This window comes from Synchiropus splendidus, chromosome 1 (assembly GCF_027744825.2).
Source record: "Synchiropus splendidus isolate RoL2022-P1 chromosome 1, RoL_Sspl_1.0, whole genome shotgun sequence".
NCBI lineage: Eukaryota > Metazoa > Chordata > Actinopteri > Syngnathiformes > Callionymidae > Synchiropus > Synchiropus splendidus.
In genome coordinates, this window is record NC_071334.1 from 63,777,513 (window position 1) to 63,803,953 (window position 26,441).

Sequence of the window (26,441 nt, forward strand, 5' to 3'; positions counted from 1 at the left end):
GTGGACTCTAAAGTATAAATGGCTGACAATAACAAAAATGCTTCATGGAAACATTTCTTTTGGGTTGAGATGATCTGATCCAGTGCATTTCAGCCGGATTGTTCCCTTGCCGTACTGGGAGAATATTCATCCCTAAATAATGCCAAACAAATAGATTTAAAAATAACAATTAAATAAAATGCCGGCACATAAAGTAGTGCCAGATTACAGACACTAGTCGAGTATAAACGTTCTCTCACAGGGAACATTTTTTCAGTTCATTGATGCTTTACTTTACTGATATAATAATCTTTGATTTTCAGTGATCACAACGTTTCACAAATACAGCGCCACTTCTCGGTCCTCAGAAGTCTGTTCAAATTGGTGCCGGCATCCTTGTTACATGATGATGATTTGTCTGCTATTTTCTACTCTTGCTTGTTTTTGGACACTGCTTTTCGTTGTAAGTGCTGTTGCATGAGCCCCCTTCTCTTTTCTGTCAGTCCCATTGGTGCGTGAGCCTCCAGGCTGCATCTGCCTCAGAGATTCCTTTTGGACATTGTGTGTGTTTCGGAATAAACAGTTACTGTGACAGTGACTCTTTGATACACATTTGGGTTTTGCCCACATCTTTTAACTTTTTAGCATTTACCTTTTTATTTCCTTACAGACAGCACACAATAATAAAGGAAAATTACATGCAGTTCTCTGCCGACTGGAGATGGTTAAGTGTGCCGAAGGAAATTATCAAATGTCTCGGGTACTCCTGATTGAACAACCTTGATGGTCTACCTTAAAAGGCGGAGTTTTCCTTGACAGCCAGAGGGGTAGAGGGATATCATCATAGTCAAGGGCTGCAGATACAATTTTACTTAAAAAACTCCATTGCCATTGCATATCAGACTGGTGGACAAGTACAATGACAGGAAACCACAGTCGGCTATGACCTCCATGGATTTACTCAGTGGTGTAAAACTACACCAGGACTAAAAGATCTCAGGTCAAACTAGCAGGAAGGGAACATTGGATTCAATTGAAAGGCCTTGGCGTAGTCCACATGAGTCGCAGTCATGAGATAAAGTTGTGATCGTATAATAATGTACATTTTTACCCATTTTACATATAATAATAAGACACAATAACACTCAATTATGTTTTTGTTGGCACTTCACAGAACCTTCTGCTAAAGAAGGTGATGCGTGACTGACTTAAAGGCTGCAAACCAAGATTGAAACTTAAGTCTGTTGGCTACAGAGAGTTGTCAGCGCCCCCTCATATATCTAAAAAGGAGGCAAAAAGGTTTCTAATCTCCTGAATGGATTGTGTGACTGCAATTCAAGTCGAGGGCCACCAAACATCTTGCATATGGTTTTGTCTGTTCACTTTTCCAGTGAAGGCAGAATGAGAACAGCCTCCTCCAGCGGTTCAGTTGACTGACAGATTTGGGGGCTGTTGAGTGACACTTGTTAGTGTCTATTAGAGGCAGTGGAAGGGCAGCATACGGTCATATCACTATCATGAGATAGATACACTGCCACCCGACTGACAAGGAGCAAGCATGAGGCAGAGGGCGATGCAGTGAGGAAGGTGTTGGGTATGCAGACAGAGCTGCAGCAGATGTGGGTGGGTGTTTCCCCAGACGGAGAGTGAGGATAACCACCCTGGATGAGTCATGATCCAGACACACACACACATTGGAAAGAGCGCACACTGACGCGGGAAACTCCACTGTTTCCTAGGTAACCAATGATTAGTGACGCAGATGGGTCCCCGAATAAGGAGAGAGAATACCTGCTGAATGTTGAGAGAAACCACAGACGCAAACAGCAAAAATGACATTCCCTATGTGACTGATAAAAAGTCTTTGAGGGATACTTCTCCCCCTACTTGGTGGTGCCGTCTCCTCATCTCTGTGACATCATCAACTCAGTGAGGAGAAGGCAAGGCTGTGATGGGGCTAAATTATTCATCTCTTTTCTTCCCTCCTTATCTCCAAACCTCCTGCCATCAAATCTTCTCAACGACGAGCCTCCCACACTCAAAAACCTCATCATAATCGCTATGACAGCCACGTGCCTCCAAGCTGCCAGGCGTCAATAACCGGAGTTCTGACTTAACACCTCACAGATTACTATTGATCCCTCCTTTTTATGGAGCCTGTTTCAGCTGCAGAGAAGAGTCATACTTTGGGGGCTGTTGCTGGTGTGAAGGTCACTTTGCAACACTGTCAGCACCAAACCAAGAAGACGACTTCTTTAAGACACAAACTCACGAGATGCCATTCACAATTCCAACTTGCATATGATTTTAGCTTGGAATGAATGTGTTCCACTTCAAGCAGGCCAGTGTTCACAATTGTCCTTGGAATGTAGCCCATCTAAATAAGACAAATTTGGTACGTTAATTTTTCATTTACAACTGTGTTGGGTGTTGGGTACGTATGTTCACACAGAAAAACTATAATCCCAGGAAATTAAATAAAAAAATTTAATAAGATCAATAAACAGAATAATGCATTTAAAGTTACTAATGGCAGAAACTAAATATCAAAGCAATTACACTGCATTTTGAAGGACGGTTTTCCTTAAAAGTGAGCCCACCATGGGCTCACTTTTAAGGAAAACCTTCTAGGGCTTCTAAAATGTGTGGCATCGCAATGGGGTGTTCGTAAAGTAAGATTTTTGTAATTTCTTACACAGTTTAATAATCACATTGCCGCACTATACATTTATAGGTCAGCGTAAATATCACACCAGAGACTGTGAAAACACCAAACAATACATTATAACTCACAGTGTAGCATACTAAATCAATATTAAAACTAGGGCTGCTACGAATAGTCGACTGTCATCGACCACTATCTCAAATTTGTTGCAGACAGATTTAAGCATCGAGTCATGAAGCCATCACTTTCTTTTCCATGCACTCAACGGTAAGACAAGAAATAGATGAGGGCCTGCAAACACAATTTCACATGGACACATTAAGGGCTTAAATGACATGCAACATTTGCCATACACTGTATGGCAACCTCTACACGTCATATGCCGACTAGTCGACTGCTCACTGAGAGTTTGTGACTCGTCGACTATGAAAATAGTTGTTAGTTGCATAGTGCTCATTTTCAAAATAAGAGCCGCGGTGAGGACAATGATTGTAAGAAAGAAAAGTACAGCACGTGTAGCACTTCTGTACTGATACCACTGAAGCTTTGGTTACAGTTAAAATGCAATTTGGATGAAATCACATTTGCATTTCTGAATTCCGTTTGGACAAAGATTTTTGGCTCACTCTTTGATCACGTTTGACACTTATGTCTCACTTCACTTCACTTTTATTGGTTAAAAAAAATCTTGCACTTCAACAAAAATGAAAACTTTTATATGTATTTTGACGTTATTCAGAAGAAAAAAAATCCAATCTGTCCAGAACTGACGAGAACATTTTGTCAGCAAACTGTATACAGTATATATTGTCAAATCCAGTCAAAAGCCGATACGTGATTATGATGACATGGGGTAGATATTTGAGGTCATTGACTCAAGAATACGTGGTGTCTTCAGAATCTAAAGTCGTAAACAAGACCCTGAATTAGCGACATCATCGTCATGATGGGAAAGCAGTGCAAGCTAGCAGTTGAAGCAGACACACAACCCTCCCTTTTAGGACGCAGTAGCAGGGAAGCAGGACGACCACTGCTGGCAAAATATTATTCTTTATTGGAACAGTTACATAAGCATCCCTCCCGCACCCACTTGGTCCCCCAGAAGGAGTCGTAACTTCAAAGAACACAGTGGGACACAGAGAAGATGGGAGCGAGATGAAGAAATATGCTGAGCCAAACAAGCACAAAACACTAGTGGTGTGACACTCATGCCAAAACGGGTCAACTGCTCGCTGACAGTTTGAAACACTTAAACATAACTAGCAAAGAGAGAATATGGTCTCTGGTATCATATCATATTATGTTATATATAATAAAAATTAGAAATATATATAATATATAAATAAATATATAATAAAATATATAATAAAAATTCAGAAATCCTTATTGCACATTTCAAATGGATTTTTTAAGCCTCTATCTATATAAATATATATATATATATATATATATTTTTTTTTTTTTTTAAGTAAAGGCAACTGTCTTACATGACTAAAAAGGGCATTGAAACCAGAATAGATCTCACCTGCTTCGTTTCTGTGCAAAGTGACACGCAGCCTCCGTTCAGCTACCTTCAGTATGTCCTCAAAGTCCATGTCTGACACTAAAGTGTACACAGCATGTGTTTAAATACGCCTGTCTAAAGTGGCCCCGCGTATTTGAAAAACAATACAGATATGGCGATGAGGTCATTCGTGACTGTCATCAAACAAGAGGTGTTAAAATGTACCTCAAGTGCGTGTAAGGGCTGAACAATAGCAGGAGAAAGTGGTTGGGTCTGTTTCCTTTGACAATCTATAAATACTCCAGTTATTAGCCCAGATGACTGTTTTATCGTTGACTTTAGAAGGCGTCACCTTTTTGCTGCTCAGGTTTTGGTGTGTCAGTCTGGCCAAGTTAAAAGGGTTGTTTCTGACAGAATTCACCACAGAGCTCCCTCTCTGCCTTGGACTCCACTGCACCCACATAGGTTTTTATGCCTCAGCCATTCATGAAAGTGACTTAACTGTGTTACTTTTTTTTTTACTTCACACCGTAAACATGTTTTAAGGGCAAAATTGTAAAATAAGCCATTTTAACTGAATAAAAAAGAGAAGTCAGATTGTGTATTTGAAGAGCAACATCATTATTATTGTAATAATACAACAATAATATAAAAACTGCCTCCAACGTTTCAGCAACATACATATATGTCATTATAAGAACAAAGGGTGCATCAAGTTTTCATAAAGGTCAGGTGTTATTTACACATGTTCATAGATAAATAGAATGTTACGCTCTCTATTTATCCAACTGAAAGCCATGCATCATGTATAAATGTTTAAAAATCCAGGATGAATGAAAAAGTTCCCTTAACAGCTGAGGTGGACCTGGGATGAACAAACACGCAGTTACAGCACTTCAGTACTGTTTTGTTATGTTATTGTTTGAGAATAAATGCAGTGTATGGACCGTCTACATACAGGCCCCTTGGATAGAGCTCATTTCTATGCCAATATGAACTCAACACACCGATAATTTCATTTGTTTCAAATTCATATTTACTCAGATGGAGTGTTTTTGTCTTGTTATAGATGTTCAGTTTTTGCACTGAAGATATCCAAGTCATCTAAACGGCTCTTTGTGAATGAGGGTGTGATGGTTCTATGGTCCTCATCACCAAGATGACTCCACCTGAGCTAAACAGAATAAGAATAAATAAGAAAACCTCTTTCAAGTAGTGATTTCCGCCAAGTCGAAATATTGTTGTTGGTCTTACGTAAGTTGGTCCTTCATAGATATAATAATGAAGAATAAATTGGCTACTCTAGGTAGGAACATAACATGAATACCCCCATGCCATCAAATACAGACAGTTTTCAAGTGGACTTTTGCGTCCAATGTTGACAGTGAAGTCAGGGTTCTGTGCGTCGCACGTCATGCATGGGTGTTTCATTGGAGGTTACTACTGGAGCCTCTAAGTAGGAAACACATCTAAGGCTGACAGTGCAAAAGGAGCACCACACTATGGCGTGACCATAACTCTAACCTCTGTCTTTCTTTTACATGATGTGCTGCTCAGGATAAACCGTAGAATGGCAAAACGTCCTTCTGCTTTCGTGTCAATCTAGGACACAAAAGTGAAACTTGAAAAATAGCTATTTGATGCCTGGAGAGAGAGAGAGAATGTGTAGGTTGGAATGTCTTCATTATGGTGTATCAGAGTACAACTTCACTGTCTGCCTCAATGAGTACGGTCACATGACGGCCCAGAAAACCAAATTATTGCATTAGGTTAAAACTGAAATTTAAAATTGCATGTAGATAGCTGGAGAGAAATAGGAATTTCTTGCCAATTTCTTGGCAAAATAACAGGCAGAAGCACTATATGCAGTTGCTTCACTCTAAATCTCGGACAAGGTTTTTTACTTTAGTGGTGAATTTCTTTATGAAGGCACTATGGGCAAATTGTGATTTTTTTTTTTGTATTATTTTAAGGGACAAGAAATACAATAGTCCACACCAAGCGTACAGAATTTATTGAAACAATAAATATAAGTGTTGTGGAAAACACAGAACAGCAAAGCCACTAAAAACAAGGCCGCTGTGAATGGACCACAGGAGGTGTCAAATACTGGGAATCTATCTGGCCAGGCTTAATAAGGAAACTATTCCCTGGACTGAATCCAGTAATTGTTTTGTTTTGCAACCGTGTCCACACGCAGCATCACCCGACTTGGCAGTCAAAAACTTGTTAGAGTAGATAAGAGTGCTACTTCTTATCGGCCAGTCAGAGAAAACACTTACGTGGTGGACCCTTTGATGCCTGACTGCTTTTTAAGTGCTCTTGGAAATATCACACTTTAAACACTTCCTTTTGCTCGACAGAAAGCTGAGAGCTGCACACAAACATCCGCTCTAACCAACATACTTCATCCATCCTGGTAATAAAACTGTGTTATTTATATGATGGTGTTCACTTCCTCAAACATTTACCGTGTCACTGCTTCATACACAGAGGCCAAAGACGTGCGACTATGAGCGACGCGTTCAGCTCAGCTCCTTCTTCATGGGACGAACTGATGGACGATCCCCGTAATGAAGAACTCAAATCCACTGGTCAGTAGATACTACATGCCCCACAACAAGAAGCCCTTGACACCGGAACTCCTGCATTTAATTTCAACAACAACAAAGTTGCCAAAAACTGATAACCCTAGTCTGTACACAGAGGTGTCAACATTTTCTTGCTAATAACACAGAGAACAAACTGTTGAATGTGTTGGCAAGCATCAAGGCTGCCTCCTTTTTTAGCCAATACTATTGCCCTAAACCAAATTTTTCCCCAGTGTTCATTATATTCTGAATTCAGTTACCTCGATCAGACAACAGGTGCAGTAGCATCACTCCAATAACATACACAGATATGAAGAAGAGGCCAGCACAGAGAGAGAAAACCTTGGAAAATCCACATTTTGTCACTATATAGACAAGAGTTGACTTGTCAAGGTGGTACAATTGAATGTTGGGTTTATTAAAGTGACAATGTTCGGTTTCTCCCTGTAACGCAGTCTAGAATTTTTTGCTTAAAAGCTACTGATTCGATGCAAGTCACTGAATCATTTTGAATCACATCGTTCTCTATGAACCAGTGTTGTCCCTGAATTGTATCAGCAAATTGAAACCATGATATAAATAGAATTTTTGTTAACATGAATGATTATATCCCTATTTGTTAGTCATGTTGCAGTTCAAGATGTTTTTATTATACTTTTTTTTTTACTTTTGACGACCTCATCACACTATTTGCGGCTATGCAGCGTAGAGCGTCATTTAGTTGGCGAAAGAAACTTGATTTCACGTTGAAATATTTTTTAAGCATGTCAAAGATGCTTATTTGTCTTTGAATCAAAACATTTTTTTGGTAGTTCTATCCTCACATGCGACTATTAAAGTCTTTTATGGCTCCAGTGGAAAGGTGTGTATTCACGCCTGTACTCCACAAGGCTTTTGCCCAGAGATTCTCTCAAGTCATTTCTTTCAAATGAGCATTGTGTCAAGATTTTTAGAAGTCAGATAAAATTGTTGAATCCAGGTCGCTGATTCGAGTCCCTGTCTCTGCGTTCATCATCATATTCAAACATACGCAAACAATATTATCATTATTACTTTGACAGTCAAAATTTTAAAATTATTAGTCCAACAATGATCATATTGTTTGGATAAAATAATACGAACATTTTATCATATCAAAGCACACACCGAAGAATGTGACATCCTAGTGGATATTGTTTCTATTCATTTTGTTTTGCTTGAATGTCACAGAGACAAAAGTTCAAGGAGACCATTGAAAGTGCACTATCACTTAAAAGAGTCCGGCTTAGTCGGCTTGTCTGCGATTATATAAAATGATGACGTGCATCAGTGTGACAGGTTCACAGAGGGGCAAAGTCATGTTGCTTTCTGCACACTCAGTGTGTTCAGATGTTGAGCCCTGGCCTAATGAGCCCACATGCCGTCCACATGCATCATACACTACACACACACTGTGTGTGAGAGCGCAACTCTCAGACGTCATCTTGGCTGCCGTTGTGTTTAGTCGCATCATCATCTCTTGACAACAGTACAGAGCGAAAGAGACAAGGAAAGTCGCTCACAGACAAGTTTGTTCTGCTGCAACCTTGATGGAAATATGCAACATGGACCTTTTTTTGTCCACTCATCGTTACAGAAGAGTGGAGGCAGCTGGTCAGTAGCAAGCCATGAACAACTAGCACCACAGTCAGGTCCATAGTGGAACTGGATTCTCTGCGACTCTCTTTCATAGGTCTGTTTGTAACCTGGTTTCTCCGACATGGCAGTGAGGAACAAGGTGGGAGAATCCTTAAATCGGCAACAAACTACATTTTATTTGCCTGTATGAAAGTTTTAGTTGTGGTATTGAACACTGTTACAGCTCTACTGTTTTCACATTTCCTTGTATACATCAATGTTTTTCAACCGGTGTGCCGCGGCATACTAGAGTGCCATGAGAGAGTGTCAGGTGCGACGTGAGAAATGACAATTTCACCTCATTTGTCCAGAGATAGAGGTGGGCGATATGATGACATGACATGATCCCATGGATTTAGTCACATTCTTTCTATATAATATGGATCTACGCTGATGCCCTGATTCGTCCATCAGTCTCAGAGGAGCTTTGCATAGTGCTCCTCTTCCTACACAGAGTCACAGAAGTTGGTTAAAGGTGCAACTTCCAGTTGTTTTTAAACCTGATGTGCCTCTACTTGACCAGTGTTTCTTGTTGGAACAGACACCACAGACTATCTGCACCGCAGATAAAACAGAGCTAACGTCTCACTTCAAAACTTTATTGACACTCAAAGATCCGTTGTTTAAAAGTTAGCAAATAATTAAATGCAGAACCAAATAAATTTGCTACAAAATGTGAAAAGATAAAGTATCATTCTAGTTGTGGACTAAGCTGAAGCAAAGAATGTAAAATAACATATATTTCTTTTTTCTTTAGCACTGTCACTGACTAGAAACTGGCAAGTTAGTCTCAAAAATACATGTGAGACCGCATGGCTCTCACGCTTTGACCGTTGTTTCTAGGCTCCTTAATGAAACAAGCTGAGTCATGATGTCATAAAGTTAACCTGCACCATTGTCTTTATTACTCGTCTTTTGTTAGTGAGGCAATTTGTTCTGCAACGTGCAGTAAAAAGAAACTTCCATGATGATTTGGGTCAATTGGTCTGTTAGCTGCATCACGCTCTCACTGGATCCTGCCTCTCCTCACTGGCTGAATGATGGAGTTCCATTCCTGATGTTGAATGATAGATGTTTCTTGAGTTCCCTTTGCAAGTATAAGCTTGACACTGTTGTGTATATTGTATATTCATGACATTATATTGATTCACAAATAAACGTGGGATGCTTTTACCAGCGGCGCAGCCAAAAACAAATATTGAAAAACTACGCATTGTTACTTTCCAATGTTCAGTGATCCCTGCCACGATGGCAGTTGAAAGAGCGCACGCAGCCTGATTTGCATGTCCTGTCTATGTAGATTTCTTCATGTCGGGGGAGTGCTCAGGGGGATTTTTATATTGTAAATTGGTGTATACAATATACCTGTTTGTGGCTGATTATCTGTTCTAATAAACAGCTGCAAAATGGTCGGAGCCAAGAATGTTAAACAGGTTCAATATTTACAACTAGTGTGCGGTGAGAGCCAAACAATCCAACCTCAGCTGCGACATGGAACTGATAAAGTTTCAGAAGTCAATCTCAGACGCAATTCACGCTGCAACATTTTGTTACACAAGCAGTGGATGTGCTCCTGCAAATTGGTCATTTGGATGTTTCTTTCATGATCCTTCTGTTTAGTGATGGAAAATGTTGGTTACCATAACAGTAAATAGTTTTTTCCAAAGGAACTACTTAAAAATATTTAGGGAGCAATAAGCTATTTTTTTTCACTCTCTTAAAGTAGACAACAATTTACATACCCTTGTCTTTGCTGCGCTACAGTTGATATATTGTCTTTTCAAGGAGGCTTGAGCCAGTTGTAAAAATAATAACAACATGTAAAAGTAATCCACCTATTCGGAATGCGTCTTTTTTATTTACACAATACTTTATGAGGCATGTATTCTGCAATCTGTAGTGGAATACATTTAGAAAGTAACCTCAGTAATCGACGTTTCTGTTTTTAATGTTAATAACATTTAAAAATGCATCTTTTTTTTCTCCAATTTGTGGAATTGAAAATTCTATTGAACATCAAATATCATCCAGCGTATTGATTGAGTTTGCGACCCTATAAGTGATGCCCAGGCCAGTGCCCTTCGGCTCTTGTTAGTTGTTAGTTTCTTTCAGTTCAGTCAGGGATCAGACACCAAGCACAGTTGAATGGTAGAAACATGACAGTAATTAAAACATCTTTGTCACCTCCCTTTCTTGGTCGACTGTCCAACCCTCCGTCAACTCACAGATTTGTGAGTGTAGAAACGAGAGTAAACTGGTTAGTGAGGTTATAAATAAAGGGATGTGCATGACTTGGGAAACTAATAATAGAATCCAGTGAAATCAGGCTGAATGTGGACCTGGGTTGCATTGTAGCGGGTCTCACGCTGTTTGAGATGGACCGGAGTTGGCACCAATCTCGCAGCTATTCTCCAGTGCCTAAATAAAACATTAAGTAGGATGCCTTAATGGCAACTCTCACGGGAGAGCGAGCAGGCGTGAGCGTCTGTCTGTGTGTCCGCCTACGTGAGCTATAAACGGGTAGAAGTCTCCATCTAGGTCACACCACCTGGGACACATGACATTGAGTAACCCCGATCCGTTTCTTCTTCTGGTTCATCTTGAAGAACGTCACCCTCAATCATCGAGTACGTTGGACCTGGTCATATTAGCCATGCCCAAGAGTCTGTGTATGGTAGCCCCTTTAAGAAGGCGACCTGCTGGAATCCTTTCAAAATGCATGAGCTACCTCCAACAGCTTCTATTATTTGGTTTGTCAGGATTCTTGCAGCTCTGACTGAAAAATGAGCTGTATAAAATAACTGTTGCAGCGTTATGACTTTGCATGCAAAACAGGTATTTTCTGTAACTCAAGTGTTTTTCAACCTTTTTTAAGCCACAGCACACTTCGTTAATTGAAATAGTGCCCAGGCTCATAACCACCAAAGGAACCTCAGCTAAAGTGCAATTGTGCTTCGTTGAAAGTCCTATAGAAAATCCCTTTTAATTTTTGGAACATCTTTAGCAACTGACTTGGCTGTTTTGGCATATTTGCAAAAATAAATTGCAGAAAATGTATCTGCTTAAAAATGTCTCCAGAAAGGGGTGGACAATTTGGCAAAATATACCATGATTTATTCATTTATTTTTAATAACTGCTTCGATTTTATCACAATCTCATGTGTTTTTGAGAAGTTCGCAAGTTTCTTGCAAGTTTCCGGTCAGTGTTAGTCTTAAAGGGAAAACAAGAATCTGACAATTTAGGCCTAAGAACTTTATTCTAATTTGGGTAATTTCCACAGAAATCCTTTACAATCTCTGCCTCAGCTTGATTCGTAGCTACACTTATTCTTTCTATCTTTACATTTTGGAATTTCGTTTGTTAAGTTTTGAAGGGAGGCGTCACGTTAGCAGTTCTGTTAATGTAGCTTTGCAGTGGAGAAAGTCGCGGGACCGACAAAGATCACTCCATCATTCTGTCGTGAAGGTGTCTTGACAAGTTAGAGGCGTGTCAGCTTTGAAAACAACTCAGTTACGCATTTCTTCGCTGTGCATCAGCATAGATCTGTAGTGTATGGACAGAATGTGAGTGAAATCATGTGATCTCCTCACGTTGGTAGATTGGCAACAGGTTCGAATGGTTCATGGCTTAATGTCATCATATCGCCCACCTCTGTATCCGGACTTTCCCACCGCACACTCGTGCACTGTGGCACACTGGTTGAAAAACGCCGCTCTATCTCATATGTGCAGAAGCTTGCAGTTAGGCAACAGGTCAACTGTCCTCATTCATTCATTCCGACTCGGCTTGGGACAAGTTGACTGATGTAAGTGCACCCAATGATAAAAGCCTCATGTCTGACTCTGATCGCAGAATTTTCTCCTGAAGAGGCTCAATAAATTCAGCAGAAAGAAGAGGACTCTCAGGGTGGGAAGGGTTTGGAGCTACAACCAGGTGGCAGGTGAAATGCCCTGCTGTGAAATGAGGTGGATGACTTCAACCAACTACTTATCTTGAGCTTCTTCACAAGCGATGGAAATTAGGGCTGTACATTTTTTTTCCACTTCCGATCCTGAGACATGGATTTGGCCACGCTGACAGTAATGACAGTCAATATAGTTTATGTGAGGTACAGTAGATGGTAAAAATACACTGGGCCTCTTTATCTGAGCAGCAAAATTAAACACACTGACTATTGCAACATCAACCATGTAATTTTTTTCTTCAAATAAAAGAAGAGCAGAAAGTGTAAATGAGTGACATGGCGCAGACATCTGAAGCCCAACTATAATATACTATAATCCTGCGTTTAAGAAGCGAAAACTTCCAACAGGATGTCAAGCTACTGTATGCTGCTTACATGCAGAGGAGCCACGCTCTCCAGCATGGGACACTCAGCCAGCGTGTTCTCGCTTCTGATGCATCAAGTGCTGACTGCTTTCAAGTGGACTTTTGCATCCCAGAGTGACGGAAATGTCTGTGTTGACACATTCAGATATCAGACAGATGGTGGCAGGAAGTCTGGGTGAAACCATGTGAAACTCCTTTCGCTCTGAATAACCATTAAACACAGAAAATGATCCTTTCACTGAATGCTCAATGTCAGCCTACTGAGTTACACACTTTGATTCATACGGCACATCACAAGTCTAAATCAAACCATGACACACAACTGAAGATGCACACACAGACAGATATTCATCTCTGGCATCAGACAGTGCCACTAAATAGTGCAATTCAAGGCAAAAAAAAAACTCTTGAGTCAGCAGAAGCGTCTTCCACTGGCCATCTACAGCAGTCCATATTTCAAGAGTGACTGCGGGGTTTATAAGGCAGCATCACTGAAGACAAGCATAAAGCGAGGGCACTTTAATTAAAGAAAGTGACAGGTAAATGTTGCAGTAAATCCATGAATGGATGCGAGTAAGTCTTTACTTCTGAATCATCAGATGCTCTTTCATAAATCCACCAACTCCCACATCAGCTCAGAAGACTGAGGTCGAGCAGGAGACTGGGAGAATGTGAAACTGTTGAGGAGTCAGCTATTCTTCCTTTTATTGGAAGAAAAAAAAATGTGTTCTTTCTGTTTGTCTCCCTCATTTAATTTTTAACAAATGAGTTACTATGGCATGATTTTAATGAGCACAAGTAATAAAAAAAGTACTTTTTTTAAGTCATGTGACTTAAGTCCCCCCAAAACGTTTGAAACAAGGTCAGTCTGGAACGCGTTGCTTGAAGCAAAGGTAAGTCTGTGACAAGTATGATTAGAAGCAGGTTGAGTCAAACATCACATCAGACTTTTTAAGAAAAAAATCAACTACCTTTCACATAATAATGGAGTTTTCAATCAATACCTATGCTGATCAGAAAAGGATTGAATTAAATGTCACATTTCATACAAGGAGAGGTTTGTTTGCATTCAGGTGGCAAGCAAACTTGCTTATAAAAAATACCATCCTGAACTGAGACAGGTTGCTTCTAAAAGCGAACGCAGGCTCTTTCAAACTTTGTCGATCAGAGAGGTGGTATTTGGGGCGTCATGCAAAACGTTGCTACGCATTCCACTGTGTATGAATGACTCTTGAAATTATGAAGTATTCCACCAACTGTTCAGAGATGTTGCCAAGGATGATAAACCCATGAAAAAGTGTCATTAAACGTCTGAATAAGGGCAATATAACTTAAGCCTTCAGGTGAAATCCATTCCACTTCCCTTGCATAACTTTTCTAACAGTGAGTCGGTGACCTGACAAGACACTGAGGGTCCCAAACTCCATCTAGTCAGGCTGCATTCCATTGGGTTCCCTGCAGCATCACTGACACACTCCTCCATCAGTGCCACCGTTTTAATAAGTTGCCCAAACCGCCCATTCCCCTCCCACGCAGTCCACTTGCTAACTGCACAAACGCAGAGGAGCAGCTGCAACAGAGCTCGAGCAGAGAGGAGAGTAACTCACCAGTTGGGTTCTTGTTTTTCTTGAGGCTCCTGCCACAAAGACACTGCAGCATATGCGATCCTTTGCTGAAAATGTTGTTCCAAATAAACCGCATGGATTTGGCTGAGACGTGGGAGGAGGAGGTGGAGGTGGGGAATAAGAGACGCTCCGGATGCGGCAGCCTAAAATTCACCCACCGCACGGGGGCTGCTCCGCCCCCCTGTTTGCATGCCAGCAGTCCTGGCCAGCTGTAGGACTCAGTTCGGCGCTGCTCCGCTGCCCCAGTCTGCACCATAGACAGTAATAAGAGCCGGAAGCTCGACTGCTCACCCGCTTTCTCGCCCGGCTCCTCCACGAGTCCAGGGAGCAGAAGCAGGAGCCGCGCGCACTCCGCGTCGACGGCGTCCCCGCGCGGCAGGAGAAGGGCAACCGCAGCGGCGCTTTTCACCTCCCCCGGTTCCTCACAGGCGGGCGCGGGGTCCTCGCTGCTGCCGCCCGCCCCACACGCCGTCAAAAAGCCCGGAGCGCTCCTCTTGGTGTGGCGTGGTCTGCCGCGCGGCGCGGGGACAGGAGCGGCGGCGGCGGACAGGCATGCGGCGGCGCTAGCGTGAAGTCGGCGGTACGCGGCAGCTGTCGGCTTCTGCACAAAAAACCATCGCATATTAGTGAGAGGATGGCAGGGGTCGGTGCGTCCGTCTGTCCAGGAGGAGGGGATGAGGAGGGAGAAGGAGGGGTGTCCGTCAGCAAGTCATCTTTACGCCCGTGATGAGTGCTGCAGCACCGGGCTTCTCCTCACTGGAGGCGGGCGCACGCTTCTCCGGTCCGTGAACGCAACAGCAGGGTGAATCTCTGCAATTTCCCTCTTTTTAAAAGTCCTTATAAATATTTGATCCGGCCTCCACTTCTCAATAATCCATAAGCTCCAATGCGCAAAGATGCTGCTGATGTTGGACGCGCGTCTCCTGCTCCTCCTCTCTGTCACCGCACGGGAGCTGAGAGCAACTCGACTACGAGTCTGCGAGACCAGAGTCAGCTTCTGGTCATGTTCGACAGCCGGCGAGGAGGTGCGCAGAGTATTCACACCACCATACACAAAGTTCCATCTGAGAACTGTTACATCTAATCCCGCAGCCCCCTTCAAAATAAAATGCGCTCTGTTTCGAACAGGTTTCAACGGCAGAATCCCACGTTGGAAGACGTGAACCTGCCCTGTCAGGGACCGAGTGAAAATACAGTCAAAGACGAATGTAAAGCTACACGAAAAATTAAAGACATATCGTTAAAGCGAACGATGCAGGTCAAAAGTTTCTATAGGATCATTTATTAATAATTCAGTAGCCAATAGATGGTGTGCACCAGTGTTCATAAAATACTATTTGTTGGTGGGCTTGATACTATCTTAATATCATTAATAATCGTGCTTTTTGAACATTGACATTTTACTTTGAAGGAGCAATATACCTCCGGTTTTCGTGAGCTCTTGACGCAGTTGGACACAGCAAATGCAGTTTTGAAGGAGACACGTGGTGCACAGCCCCTCAGTGTCTTGGGTTGACTGATGCCAGGCAGAAAACGTAAGTTCATTTAAGAGTAGTTAGGATATCTAGTTAGCTAGCCATCATTTAATTTATAAAATAATAAAGTAAGAAAGCAGATATGATTAATAATTTATTTGAAGAACTATGTTGAAAATACTTGACAATAAATAAGTACAGTGTAACTGCTGTCAGTTGTGCAATGTTGTGGTAAGTCAGTAGTATCAAACTATTTGAAGGACTGACAACGGCGTTCCATTTATCGGAGAAAAGTGGATCAGGCACAATCGTAAGGTTTTCACGGCGTGTCATCAAAACCGGAAGCCGCCATGTTGGAGATGCTCACTGCTCAGCACAGCAGCGTTTCCTTGAAAAATGGTGAATTACGGTCGTGTTTTGAATAACACGAATCGTTCCGGTCGTGAAAAACATTTGGAATATAATCGACTTCCAAAAGTTATGACAAATCAAGGAGAACAATGCCAGAAGTTGTTGGAAGAAAGAGTCGCTTGTGATTCGCCAAGCTGAACCAGGACCTTCGTGGTCAAACTGTGGATAACGTCCGAATATTGTGCTCATTAAAAAAAAAGAAAAATTATAGCCTAAATGACTGTTAACTACAATACAATGTTAATTTGCATTGTATTGCCGTGGAAGAGAATACACAGAACTTTTATCAGAACATGTTTATTGATGCCAACCCACAGTTCTCAGAACGTTCCCTTAAAAAGCTATTTCCCTCTCACACACACACGCACACCCATCAGAATATTTAAATACGTCACATTCTCATATAAGGTGCAAATGTCGTCGATTACTCGATATAACAGTTCCGGGACCCATCCGCACACCATCTGGTGATACGCCTCCGGTGACAGTTCAGGTCCTCGGCGGTGGATGGAATAGGCGAAAAAACAGGTCATTGACGATATCAGGATACGTCACCGACGGCAGAGTGTCCGGATCGTCGTCACCCACGACGACGGAGCCAACTCGTGCGGGTCTGCACCACCAATAAAGCTAATCTCTTCCAAGTGTCGCGGATTTTCGTGTTCATTGAGTCCCTTTCTGTATGTCCTGTCACTCCCAGCTTCCGGGTTGGATGACGCGGTGATGACGCGCCGTGAAACCCCTCTAGTAGGGTTTATTTGTCCTGTCTGACTAGTCCAGTGCGCAGCAGGGGAGCCATTAAAAAATCTCCCATAAGAATATATAAGTTAAGTAACTTGACATCAGCAAAAATCATTTTATGTTATTTAATCTTTTCTCCTGACTTGAACCATATCAGAATAAAAAGGAATGCTACAGCATTGTGAGTACAGTGTGGATCTATCTATCTATCTATCTATCTATATCTAACCATCTATCTATCTAACCAACCATCCATCCATCCATCCATCCATGTATCATCTATCTATCTATCTATCTATCTAGCTGGACCTGGGTAACTCCAGGCGTCAACACCAGTGTGGCACTGCTCTACCTGGTGGTTATTAGAGGTAGTTACCAATGAAAATGTTAAGATTTACCCGCCCTTAATAGTCCAGGAATGAGGAAATTGATATGGCGCTTCCTTCGTTCTGATGGCGAGTGAATATTTGATGTAATTTAGTGATCTGCCGATGACACACAGCTTTTTGGCGACTGATCTCGTAACAAAAGCCACCTTGCTTTAAACTAAATTGTTTGCCAAATGTTTATGTTCATCATTCTTGAGCTGCAGTAATAAAGTCACGCCCATGTTCTACGTCAGTCAGTATTTGCGGAAGTGATCTAGAAGCGACCATCAAGCCACCATAATATAGCCGTAGAACGATAGTTTGGGATCAAAATAAGATTTACAAACTACCCAAAACTGTTATCTGTTTATATATCTTAAAGCGCAGCATTGTATATTTACTACGCCGAACATATGTATAGCAAAAAATAGAAAAGATCACGAAACAAAAGATTTAAGCGTCCCATTTTATAAACAAACCTTCAACGTGGCAGTGGTCAAACATGTGTCAAATGTTCAAATAATCCTGCGCAATATGAAATTATATTTAAAAATACCTTTATTCGTCGACTATTTCACCGTTTTCATTTACTCTGTGGAATCGAAGCGGTATCATCGTAGCTGATTTTATACTGAAACTGACACCCGGAAGAGCTGCAAGTCAATCCGCATTAGTTGACTCTGTAAATCCACTGACGTATACTGCAGTCCAACGACGACATGTCTTGACGTTTATTTCTGTTTTGAAAGTAGCCGAGTGCGCAATATTTCGTTCAATGCGCGTCTGAATGGATGAAAAAGGCCCTTGGACTCGCGCGGAGCCGTGTCGGTCCAGTGAAGGTCCGTGTAGAAGGGACAGCAGCAGCCAGACCTGCTGCCGGCTACAAGGTGAGACGCTGGGTCAGGTGTTTATTTCCCTTCATTTCAATAGCTTTGTACGTCCCGCCAGGTGTATTCATACTTTCCCATTTCTGTAGCGAAAAATTAATAGAATTAAAAAAACATTTTACGTGGATTTACGTGAGGGAAGGCAGTTGTTACTGAAAGACGAAAGATAACAGTTTTATTACGTTTATGCACACAAACACATGATCATTAAATGAGAGAGTACTGCTGTGTTTTACTGACAATAATGTAATAAATCTGGATGAAGTACTAAGGTGAAGACACGTTTTTATGTGTATGTCTGTGTATATGAGCTGTACATATACGACCTTGTATAAGTACACCTGTACAACATATTACGTTAGCATTAGTGATGAGGCTTGAGTCATGTTTTATTATATTCCTGCGCTACATTTTCCACTCTCATTCACAGCAGGTTATTGGCCCCGGCTGACAAAGGTTAACCTGTTCACCCTTTTGAGTTTGTGGCTGGAGTTGTTTCCTCAAGAGGAGGCAGAGGAAAATGGGGAAAATCAGGTCAGTCCCGAAGCACAAGGATAAAACTGGCTCGGAGGTTTAAGACGTCATATCTTCTCCAGAAGTGTAGACTGGGTCTGGTCGTGGTCCGGAACAGTAAGGTGGTGGGACTTCACTGTTCTGGATCAGAGTTACACGCGGGACAGGTGGCCATCATCCAGCATGGTGCCAGCCTGTCGGACTGTGACCTGTACTTCTCGAGGAGACCTTGTGCCACCTGCCTCAAGATGATCATCAATGGCGAGTATTGGAGAGAAACGTTGCGCTTGACTGTAATGCTTGTTGGAAACATGACCATAGTGCAGCAGTGACCCACCAAATACTGTAAGTAGTGGCTGAAGCTGTGAAGTGAACTGGCAGTTTGATTATTATTTTTATTAATAAAATAAAAATAATAATCAAATGGTGTTAATACTGATACTATCAAAAGGTGTGATCATCCATTGCAAAATGGGTTGGATGATTACTTAATACTTGATTTTATCTGTGTTTTCCTCTCATTATAAATCATCTACTAAAGTTGCCTATGTAAAAACATGGTAATTATGATTGCAGAGCACAAAATTGATGTATTTCTATTTTCCCTTTTTTAGCATTTTTTTAAGTTCATTTGATGGAAATGAAGTGAATTTTAAATATAATGTAATTAATATCATTAATAATATATAATACAGTGGTACCTCGGTTCTCGACCACAATCCGTTCCAGAAGGCCGTTCAAGAAGCTTTGTTTGAAATCTGAATTGATTTTTCCCATTACAATCAATGGAAAAAGAACTAATGCGTTCCGAGCCTTAAAATAGGCTTTTGTAGGAGTGAATGTAGAGTGTCTGCTGCAGGTGCGCTGTTCCTCTATGTGTGTGGCCGCTGCATGTGGGAGGGGTTGCCGAGTGAGTGACGTCTCTCCAGAAGTGAAGAGGTGCCCGGTGCGTGTCCAGCTCTGAATGTGCGCTTCTGTGCAGTTTGGCTGTGACAAAGTCATAAACCAAGTCAGGCTCTGTCCCAGACTCGCCTCATCCCTGTCCCAGCTCCAGCCCACAACAGGACATCAAACCCTGGAGTGCTCCAGCCTCGGAGGTGTGGAGAGCGAGCACCTCCCCTGTGACACTCTACCACGGTCCAGTGCGGAGACAGGAAAGGTTTTACACCTCAATATGAAGAAAAAACAGTCAGTAAATGTAGCTAATGGGACACGTCTGCATACAGAGGCTGCGTTATACACAATAACAAAGTGCGTCATGGGTCAGCTGATCGGTCCGCGCACATCATGTTTTTTCCGGCTTTCAGGGGCATTCGAGATTGATGGATGATGGATTTTCGTTCAAAATCCGAAGCAAAAAAATCTCTAAATTTTTGTTCGAACTCCGATTTGTTTGAAGTCTGGGACATTCAAAAACCAAGGTACCACGGTATAATAGAATTCACTGAAATAGAAAAAAGAAAAGAGCGATATTTAAAATGGAGACACTAATGACAAATAAAATATTGATTATTAACAGCAGGGCTTTAGGTTTTCTGTAAGAAACAGTCCTAGATGATGAGCTTCATACTTACACGCTTACGTCATGAGGGCCACATAAATACAAGGGAGAGACAGTATTAATGACTTCATTCATTCATTCATCCTGGAGCCTATCCCAGTTACTCAGGATGGAAGGTGCAGCAGGCCAGACAAATGGACAAAAAAAGCACACACATGCATGTATTTGGAATTGAGGAAAAATAAGTTTGATGTGAACTAAACGTAATGTGGTTCCTGGTGTGCAGCTGGTGTCAGCCAGATCTCTTTCTGGCCCGGAGACCCTGAGGTCAGCATGCTGAGCTGCAGTTCCACGCAACAACCTCACAGTTTGGCCGTTGACATTAAAGAAGAGGCGGCGCTTGACGCTGTAGCGACGGAGAAGCTCAAATCCAACAGCCGTGCACATATCCGTGTGCTGCTGCAGCCGCTGCCTCCGGGCCTTGTTCACTATGTTGAGAGCACGTCCAAAGAGTGCGACTTCATGGAGCGGCTGAAGAAGGATGACCCAGCACTGGACACGGACAAACTTTTCAACAGGTAACTCCTCTCTCATAGTATTATTATTATTGCCACTTATTGTTTTGTCAGTCTACTCATTGAGCCTATACAACCACCAATACTGAGGTCTGACTTTCAGGGACAGGACAAGACACATGGAGGATTTCTCTAGACACTTCCTGATCCAGTCTTCTCAGCAGCACAGAGAGCTTCTAAGGCTCATGGGTCTTGAGAACTTTTGCGTGGAACCTTTCTTCTCCAACCTTCGGAACAACATGAGGGAGACGGTGGAAGTGCTGGCTGCGGTGGCTGCTGGTGTGCCGCAGTGTCACCACAGCTTCTACAGGTGTGGAACAATTGAAGCACGCCATCTCAAAATATGTCGCTTCATGTCTTTGTTGTTGTTGATTCAGAGAACCAGCTTCTGTGCCAGGAGCGCCACGTGACGACGGAGTGTCTCAGGAGGTGGCACGTCACTGCATCGTCCAGGCGAGGCTGCTGGCCTACAGAACTGGTGAGCGCAGTCTGCTCTGGGGAATCAAGCCGTTTCTTTGCAACAGGTTCCACAGTTGACACTCTTCAAAGGTAAAACCTGCCATTTGTCTTGCAGAGGATCCAAAAGTAGGCGTAGGTGCAGTTATTTGGGCCAAAAGTCAAGAGGTGAGAAGTTTTCACTTCTTTGATTTACACTCACAATCACAAATCTCTGCAACCGCTCTGTTTATGAAGACAAATTCAAGTGGCGAACAAGTGAGAAGCTTATTGGAGTCATCACCTGATGCATATCTCCTCCCTTCCCTTCTCCCCCTCCAGGCTGGTTACAGTGGGACCGGGAGTCTCTACCTGGTGGGTTGTGGGTACAACGCTTACCCAGCAGGCTCTGAGTATGCAGAGTATCCGCAGATGGACACGAAGCAAGAAAACAGACAGACCCGGAAGTACAGATTCATAATCCATGCAGAGCAGAACGCCCTCACGTTCAGGTCTGTGCTTTTGACTTGGTCAAAAGATTTTCAAACAAAGCTCGCAATTGTGTTTGTCTCCTTCAGAACTTGTGATATTAAACCGCATGAGGCCACCATGTTGTTTGTCACCAAATGTCCGTGTGACGAGTGCATCCCGTTGATACGGGGAGCCAGAATCACTCACATCTACACAACGGACCAGGACCGGGATAAAGACAAGGGAGACATTTCATATTTGCAATTCGGCAGCCTGAAAAACATCAATAAGTTCATAGTGAGTTGCCCTACTTGTCACTTTACAAATGTATGTGTGTTTGCACACTTCCATAGTTTTTAAAAATTGTGATTTATTTATTTATTCTGAGTGATCTACAGCTAGATGCTAATACTTAAGACTCTGATGATGAAAAGTAGTTAGCAGTAATTGATGTTATTTGTATACATTTGTATTTTAGTTTGGAGTTTCAGGACTAATTCAAACTGATACAAATAGAACACACTTTAATTGACACCTGATGTTGGAAACATAAGGACTGTTTGTTTTGTCTCCACAGTGGCAGAAGACTCCTTCTTCTCTCAGCCAGCTCACAAGTGAGTGGTCATCCCACTACAGATCTGTGTTTTATGTTAACAGTTTCCTACTCATGTTAAAGACGGGTGTTACACTTGTGTGGCAACAAAAACGTCCGTCTTCGTGAATTCAGAAAATATATAGGTATTTTCTTCCAAATTGACAAAAGAATTATTCATGACTAGTTCCGTTATTTTTCACTCTTGTTTACATATGAGAGAACTGTAGGACAAGAGCTGTTTGGGGTATTGAGTTTGAAGGTTTGAGAGACACTGTTTAACTGCATAGCTGTCATTTTTCCAGATGGTTTAATTGGAAAACACAATCGGGAGCAGGAGCAGAGTCACACCAGGAAGAAGCTTCGGACTTCCTCTGAGGACTTGCCCGTCGTCAGCTGAAAGTCGATGTGGAATAAGTGATAAACCACAGCCTCACGCAGACACAAACATTGAACAAGAAAAGATTTCTATATAGCAAATGAGGTGACAAAATAATTAGTCACAAAATAAACCTTTCAACTATTTTACTTTTTTGTCATCTGTTGGATCAGAATTCATTACGTTTGAAGTGCAACTGGTCTGACCCACGTCCCTTTGTAGCTTTAAATATTTTTAACCAAAGTACAGGATGGGTTTATTTTAAAAAAATGTAGTCTCAAATAATGGCTTATTGAGATCATATTTGATTCTTCAATGTCTTTTCAGTTCCATATAGTTTAGCTACAGCAAAACATGATTTGGGGTGTCATTTTCTTGGTCTAATTTAACCTAAACTGTTTAGGTTAGCCAAATGACGTTTCTGGTGGCAGCAAATTCAACATAAGTTCAACATAAGTATACACAAGCTTGACCTGATATACAATATAATAAGACCTGATAAAAGCTGATTCAGTCATTTACAAAAAGCTACTGCAACATCAAGTCAAAAATATAAAGGCTAGTTTAAAAAATATATTGTTGAGGTTTATGTATGCATTTTACATGTAAGGTTTTTTTTTTAATCTGGGAAAATTAGTACTTTTTAAACATTGATATGTTTTTTTTCATTGCGTTATAGTTGTGCTGAAGGAATGGATATGAAAATGTTCCAAAGCACAGTGAAGCTCTGTGTGGTATGGTTGTGTGTTAGTCAATAAAAAATTATGTATTTATGCAAGGAAAACTGTTGGTTTGTAATACGGTACTAAAACATGCTCTGTGACGATAACTATGACTATATATCCAAAACCACTGACAACATTTTATTGCCGCCACTATTACACCAAGTTATCAGTGTCATCATCATTTAAAAATATATTACATTTTATTCCTGTAAACATACATCTTTCAATATTTTTACATGGACCCTCGCTTTCAGGGGTGACATACATTGATGTGCTACTTGAGCCGGTGTTGAAATATCCTCTTGAGTGGAAAATTGATGTCACAATGGAGTTGAAACAGACACAGTGCAGCCAACATGGTCTCAAACAGGTGGCTTTTCGTCTAAGCACTTCCTGGTTTGGTCCTATCTAGTGTGTGCATTCAGTGAACAGCTTCCCTGTTCTACTCTCCAAGTGATATTGCATCCCAGTCTTTCAATATCCAAGTTTAAAAGTGTCTTTTTCAGATTTGCTGATTGACAAAATGGATTCAGAATCAGTTTCTGTACACACACCTTCACTAGTTTGTTATCTATCACCGCTCAAGTGTTCTCATCAGCTGTTCCATTGCCCCCAGAAAACACACCTGAAATTCACTGTCTGAGAATCGACCCACTGATTGTCGGGCATTGAGTCGGATCTCCAGTCGCCTCTCTGACGACAAACCAAGAATCCTGTCGATGGCGTCCGCGTATCCTTCTTCATCCTCAGCCAAAAATCCTGTCTGTCCTCCCTCGAATGGCACCACTATGTCCATCTTTGGGCCTCCAGACTTGTGGGCTAGGATGATTTTTCCAGCTGCCATACACTCCACAACCCCTGGAGATGAGAATGAGGCAGTGACTTAGAAACTTGCACCTGGACCTCACAAAAAGTGAAGTGTGCTGTGAAATCAACAACGAAGTACAGGGATGTATACAATCATCAACAGTGACCCTGTATCATGTTAATGCATTTATATCATCTAGTTTCATCTCGTGGTTGCAATATGTTTAAACTATTCAGCTCAATCATGTTTTGAATAAACATAGTGGCATCTGTGTATATATGATGGAAAGCTAAATACCACTTACCGATCCCAAAATGTTCATTCCACATGGTGTGCAGTCCGATAGTGGCATTGCTCATCTCGTTCTTCAGCTCCTCGAAGGAGACATTGAGTTTGAACTCCACGCGGTCAGCGACGCCCAGTTCCTGGCACAGCCCCCTCAACAGCAGCACCCGATTCTCATCCTCCTCGTTCCTGCAGCCGCCAACCAGAACCAGCTTCAGAGAGTCCCGCCCCCCGGCCTGGTCGAGCCTGCGTTGCAGTGCCTTGTGGAAGGCTCTGATCTGAAGCTGGTGGTCTTTCTCCGGCCTGAACTGACCAACTGAAACGATTCGGTGGCACTTGCGTTCTGCATCACTGTCCAAAGGGATGTCCAGGAAGGCGCTGACATCACAGGGTGGGTAGACCACGGAGGTGCGATTGGGGGCGCGCCACAGTGACAATATATGGTCAAGCGTCCAGGAGGAGTTGACCATGATGAGGTCATTGCAGGAGCCAGCCAGGCCGTAGAGCAGTGCAAACAGCAAGTAGTAGACCAACTTAAAGGCACTCAGGAACAGACTGTTGGAGACGAAGTTGGCATTGTTGAACCTGCAACATAAAGAGCATGTCATGCAAAAGAATTCAGAATGGAAGGGACATAAAAACAATGTGGATACCTGGGGTTCCTCTCTTTCACCACGGAGAGCATGTCAGTGCTGATGGTTGGATAGTGAACATAACTCCCCACACTGCAGCCACCCAGGTAGCGAAACAGAGGGACTGTAAACGCGTAGCCCATTGAGTCGATGTACACATCTGGAACAAACTCATTCAACGCCTCCCATCCTAGGAGAAGAGAACCCACACTTTGCCCCAGCAAGGTGAAGTGTGGGTACAGACTGGCCTCCACCAACAGCCGGTTCTTCAGGAAGACAAACTGAACCGGACGAGGAAGTACGATGTTGAATCGCTGTCGAGCTCCGTCGAGGATTTGCTGTCCCAACACTCCCACATCGCCAGTGTACACCACGATGTCAATATCTTTGTATCTGTAAACGTGAATTGGTGAAATTAACAGCCCTATTGCCGGTCAAGACATAGCGGACACTTGACTTGCTCAAGACGATAAAAGCATACCTGTTTTGCAGAGCTCTTATGGCGCACCACAGCACCCTCTCTCCACCGCCACCGGCATTGCAGTAGGGGTGAAAGAAGGCGACTGTGGGATTCATCTTGGTCGCCCACCGAGCCCTTCTGCTCCTTTGCAGCCACCATCTCAGCAGCATCACAATGAGTATTAGAACTACAAGTAACACCACACACAGAAGCAACATGGGGAGCAACAGCATCCACAGCAGCCTGAAATACAGATGAGGAATAACTGAAAACGTTTGTCACACGCAACACGTCATATCTGTTTTAAAAAAAAAAGTTTATTTAAATATGTCAACCCACCACAGCATCACGCACGGCAACATCTGTCACATGACTCTGCCTGTCACTGAAGTAAGAGGAGCGCAGCTCTACACTTAACCGGTGATGGTCATGCATTTGCTGAGGCGCACGTCCATCAGTTTATTGACAATTAATTGAGGCCCTGTCACTTGACGGTCATCTATTACTAAGTTAATTGAAGATGGTTCATCACGCCATGGCCAGAAAACTGAAGCCATTTGACGCTGTGACAAACCACTAGAAAACTAACTAATACATTTCAGCCAAACATTAACACTACAACCAACATTATTAATATTATTATTTAGTTTTTGTTGAAAGAACATCTTACCTAGTAATTTCACACAAACAGTGTGCAAGATGATCGTGTCCCGACATCTTTACAGCGTCACCAACTCTAACTCACTTCCTGGTCAATAGTTATCATGAATATAGAGCGCCCCTGCAGCTCAGGATGTATTACTGCACGCTTTCTTTCTCTCTCTCTCTCTCTC

General features: G+C 42.2%; 3 protein-coding genes across 6 annotated transcripts in view; 1 reads left to right on the forward strand and 2 right to left on the reverse strand.

Moving 5' to 3' along the window:
- Positions 1 to 15,388, reverse strand: part of LOC128760355 (fibroblast growth factor 14-like) — a 47,204-nt gene extending 31,816 nt beyond the window's left edge. For both annotated transcript variants that reach the window (XM_053867713.1, XM_053867731.1), the window contains exon 1: positions 14,333 to 15,388. In XM_053867713.1, the coding sequence (XP_053723688.1) occupies positions 14,333 to 14,972 (640 nt within the window). In that variant the 5' untranslated portion in view covers positions 14,973 to 15,388. The remainder of the gene's footprint in view (positions 1 to 14,332) is intronic.
- A 416-nt stretch (positions 15,389 to 15,804) lies between these two features.
- On the forward strand, positions 15,805 to 22,847 carry cdadc1 (cytidine and dCMP deaminase domain containing 1). 3 transcript variants are annotated; one of them, XM_053852606.1, is made up of 12 exons: positions 15,805 to 15,885; positions 18,098 to 18,232; positions 18,663 to 18,766; positions 18,829 to 19,006; positions 20,533 to 20,824; positions 20,925 to 21,131; positions 21,199 to 21,299; positions 21,396 to 21,445; positions 21,599 to 21,768; positions 21,835 to 22,024; positions 22,305 to 22,341; positions 22,625 to 22,847. In XM_053852606.1, exons 2-12 carry the CDS (start codon positions 18,133 to 18,135, stop codon positions 22,717 to 22,719), a joined length of 1,524 nt encoding a protein of 507 aa, XP_053708581.1. In that variant the 5' UTR covers positions 15,805 to 15,885; positions 18,098 to 18,132; the 3' UTR covers positions 22,720 to 22,847. The 3 variants fall into 3 exon arrangements, with proteins under 3 accessions (XP_053708581.1, XP_053708571.1, XP_053708589.1); XM_053852596.1 differs by having other exon boundaries at positions 15,811 to 15,885; positions 18,095 to 18,232; XM_053852614.1 differs by lacking the exon at positions 15,805 to 15,885 and having other exon boundaries at positions 17,270 to 18,232; positions 18,666 to 18,766.
- On the reverse strand, positions 22,507 to 26,347 carry alg11 (ALG11 alpha-1,2-mannosyltransferase). Its single transcript, XM_053852625.1, has 5 exons — positions 26,279 to 26,347; positions 25,630 to 25,851; positions 25,170 to 25,541; positions 24,536 to 25,101; positions 22,507 to 24,281 (listed from the first exon to the last, which is right to left on the reverse strand). The coding sequence occupies exons 1-5, from the start codon at positions 26,323 to 26,325 to the stop codon at positions 23,998 to 24,000; spliced, it is 1,491 nt and encodes a 496-aa protein (XP_053708600.1). The 5' UTR covers positions 26,326 to 26,347; the 3' UTR covers positions 22,507 to 23,997.
- Positions 26,348 to 26,441: the final 94 nt, after the last annotated feature.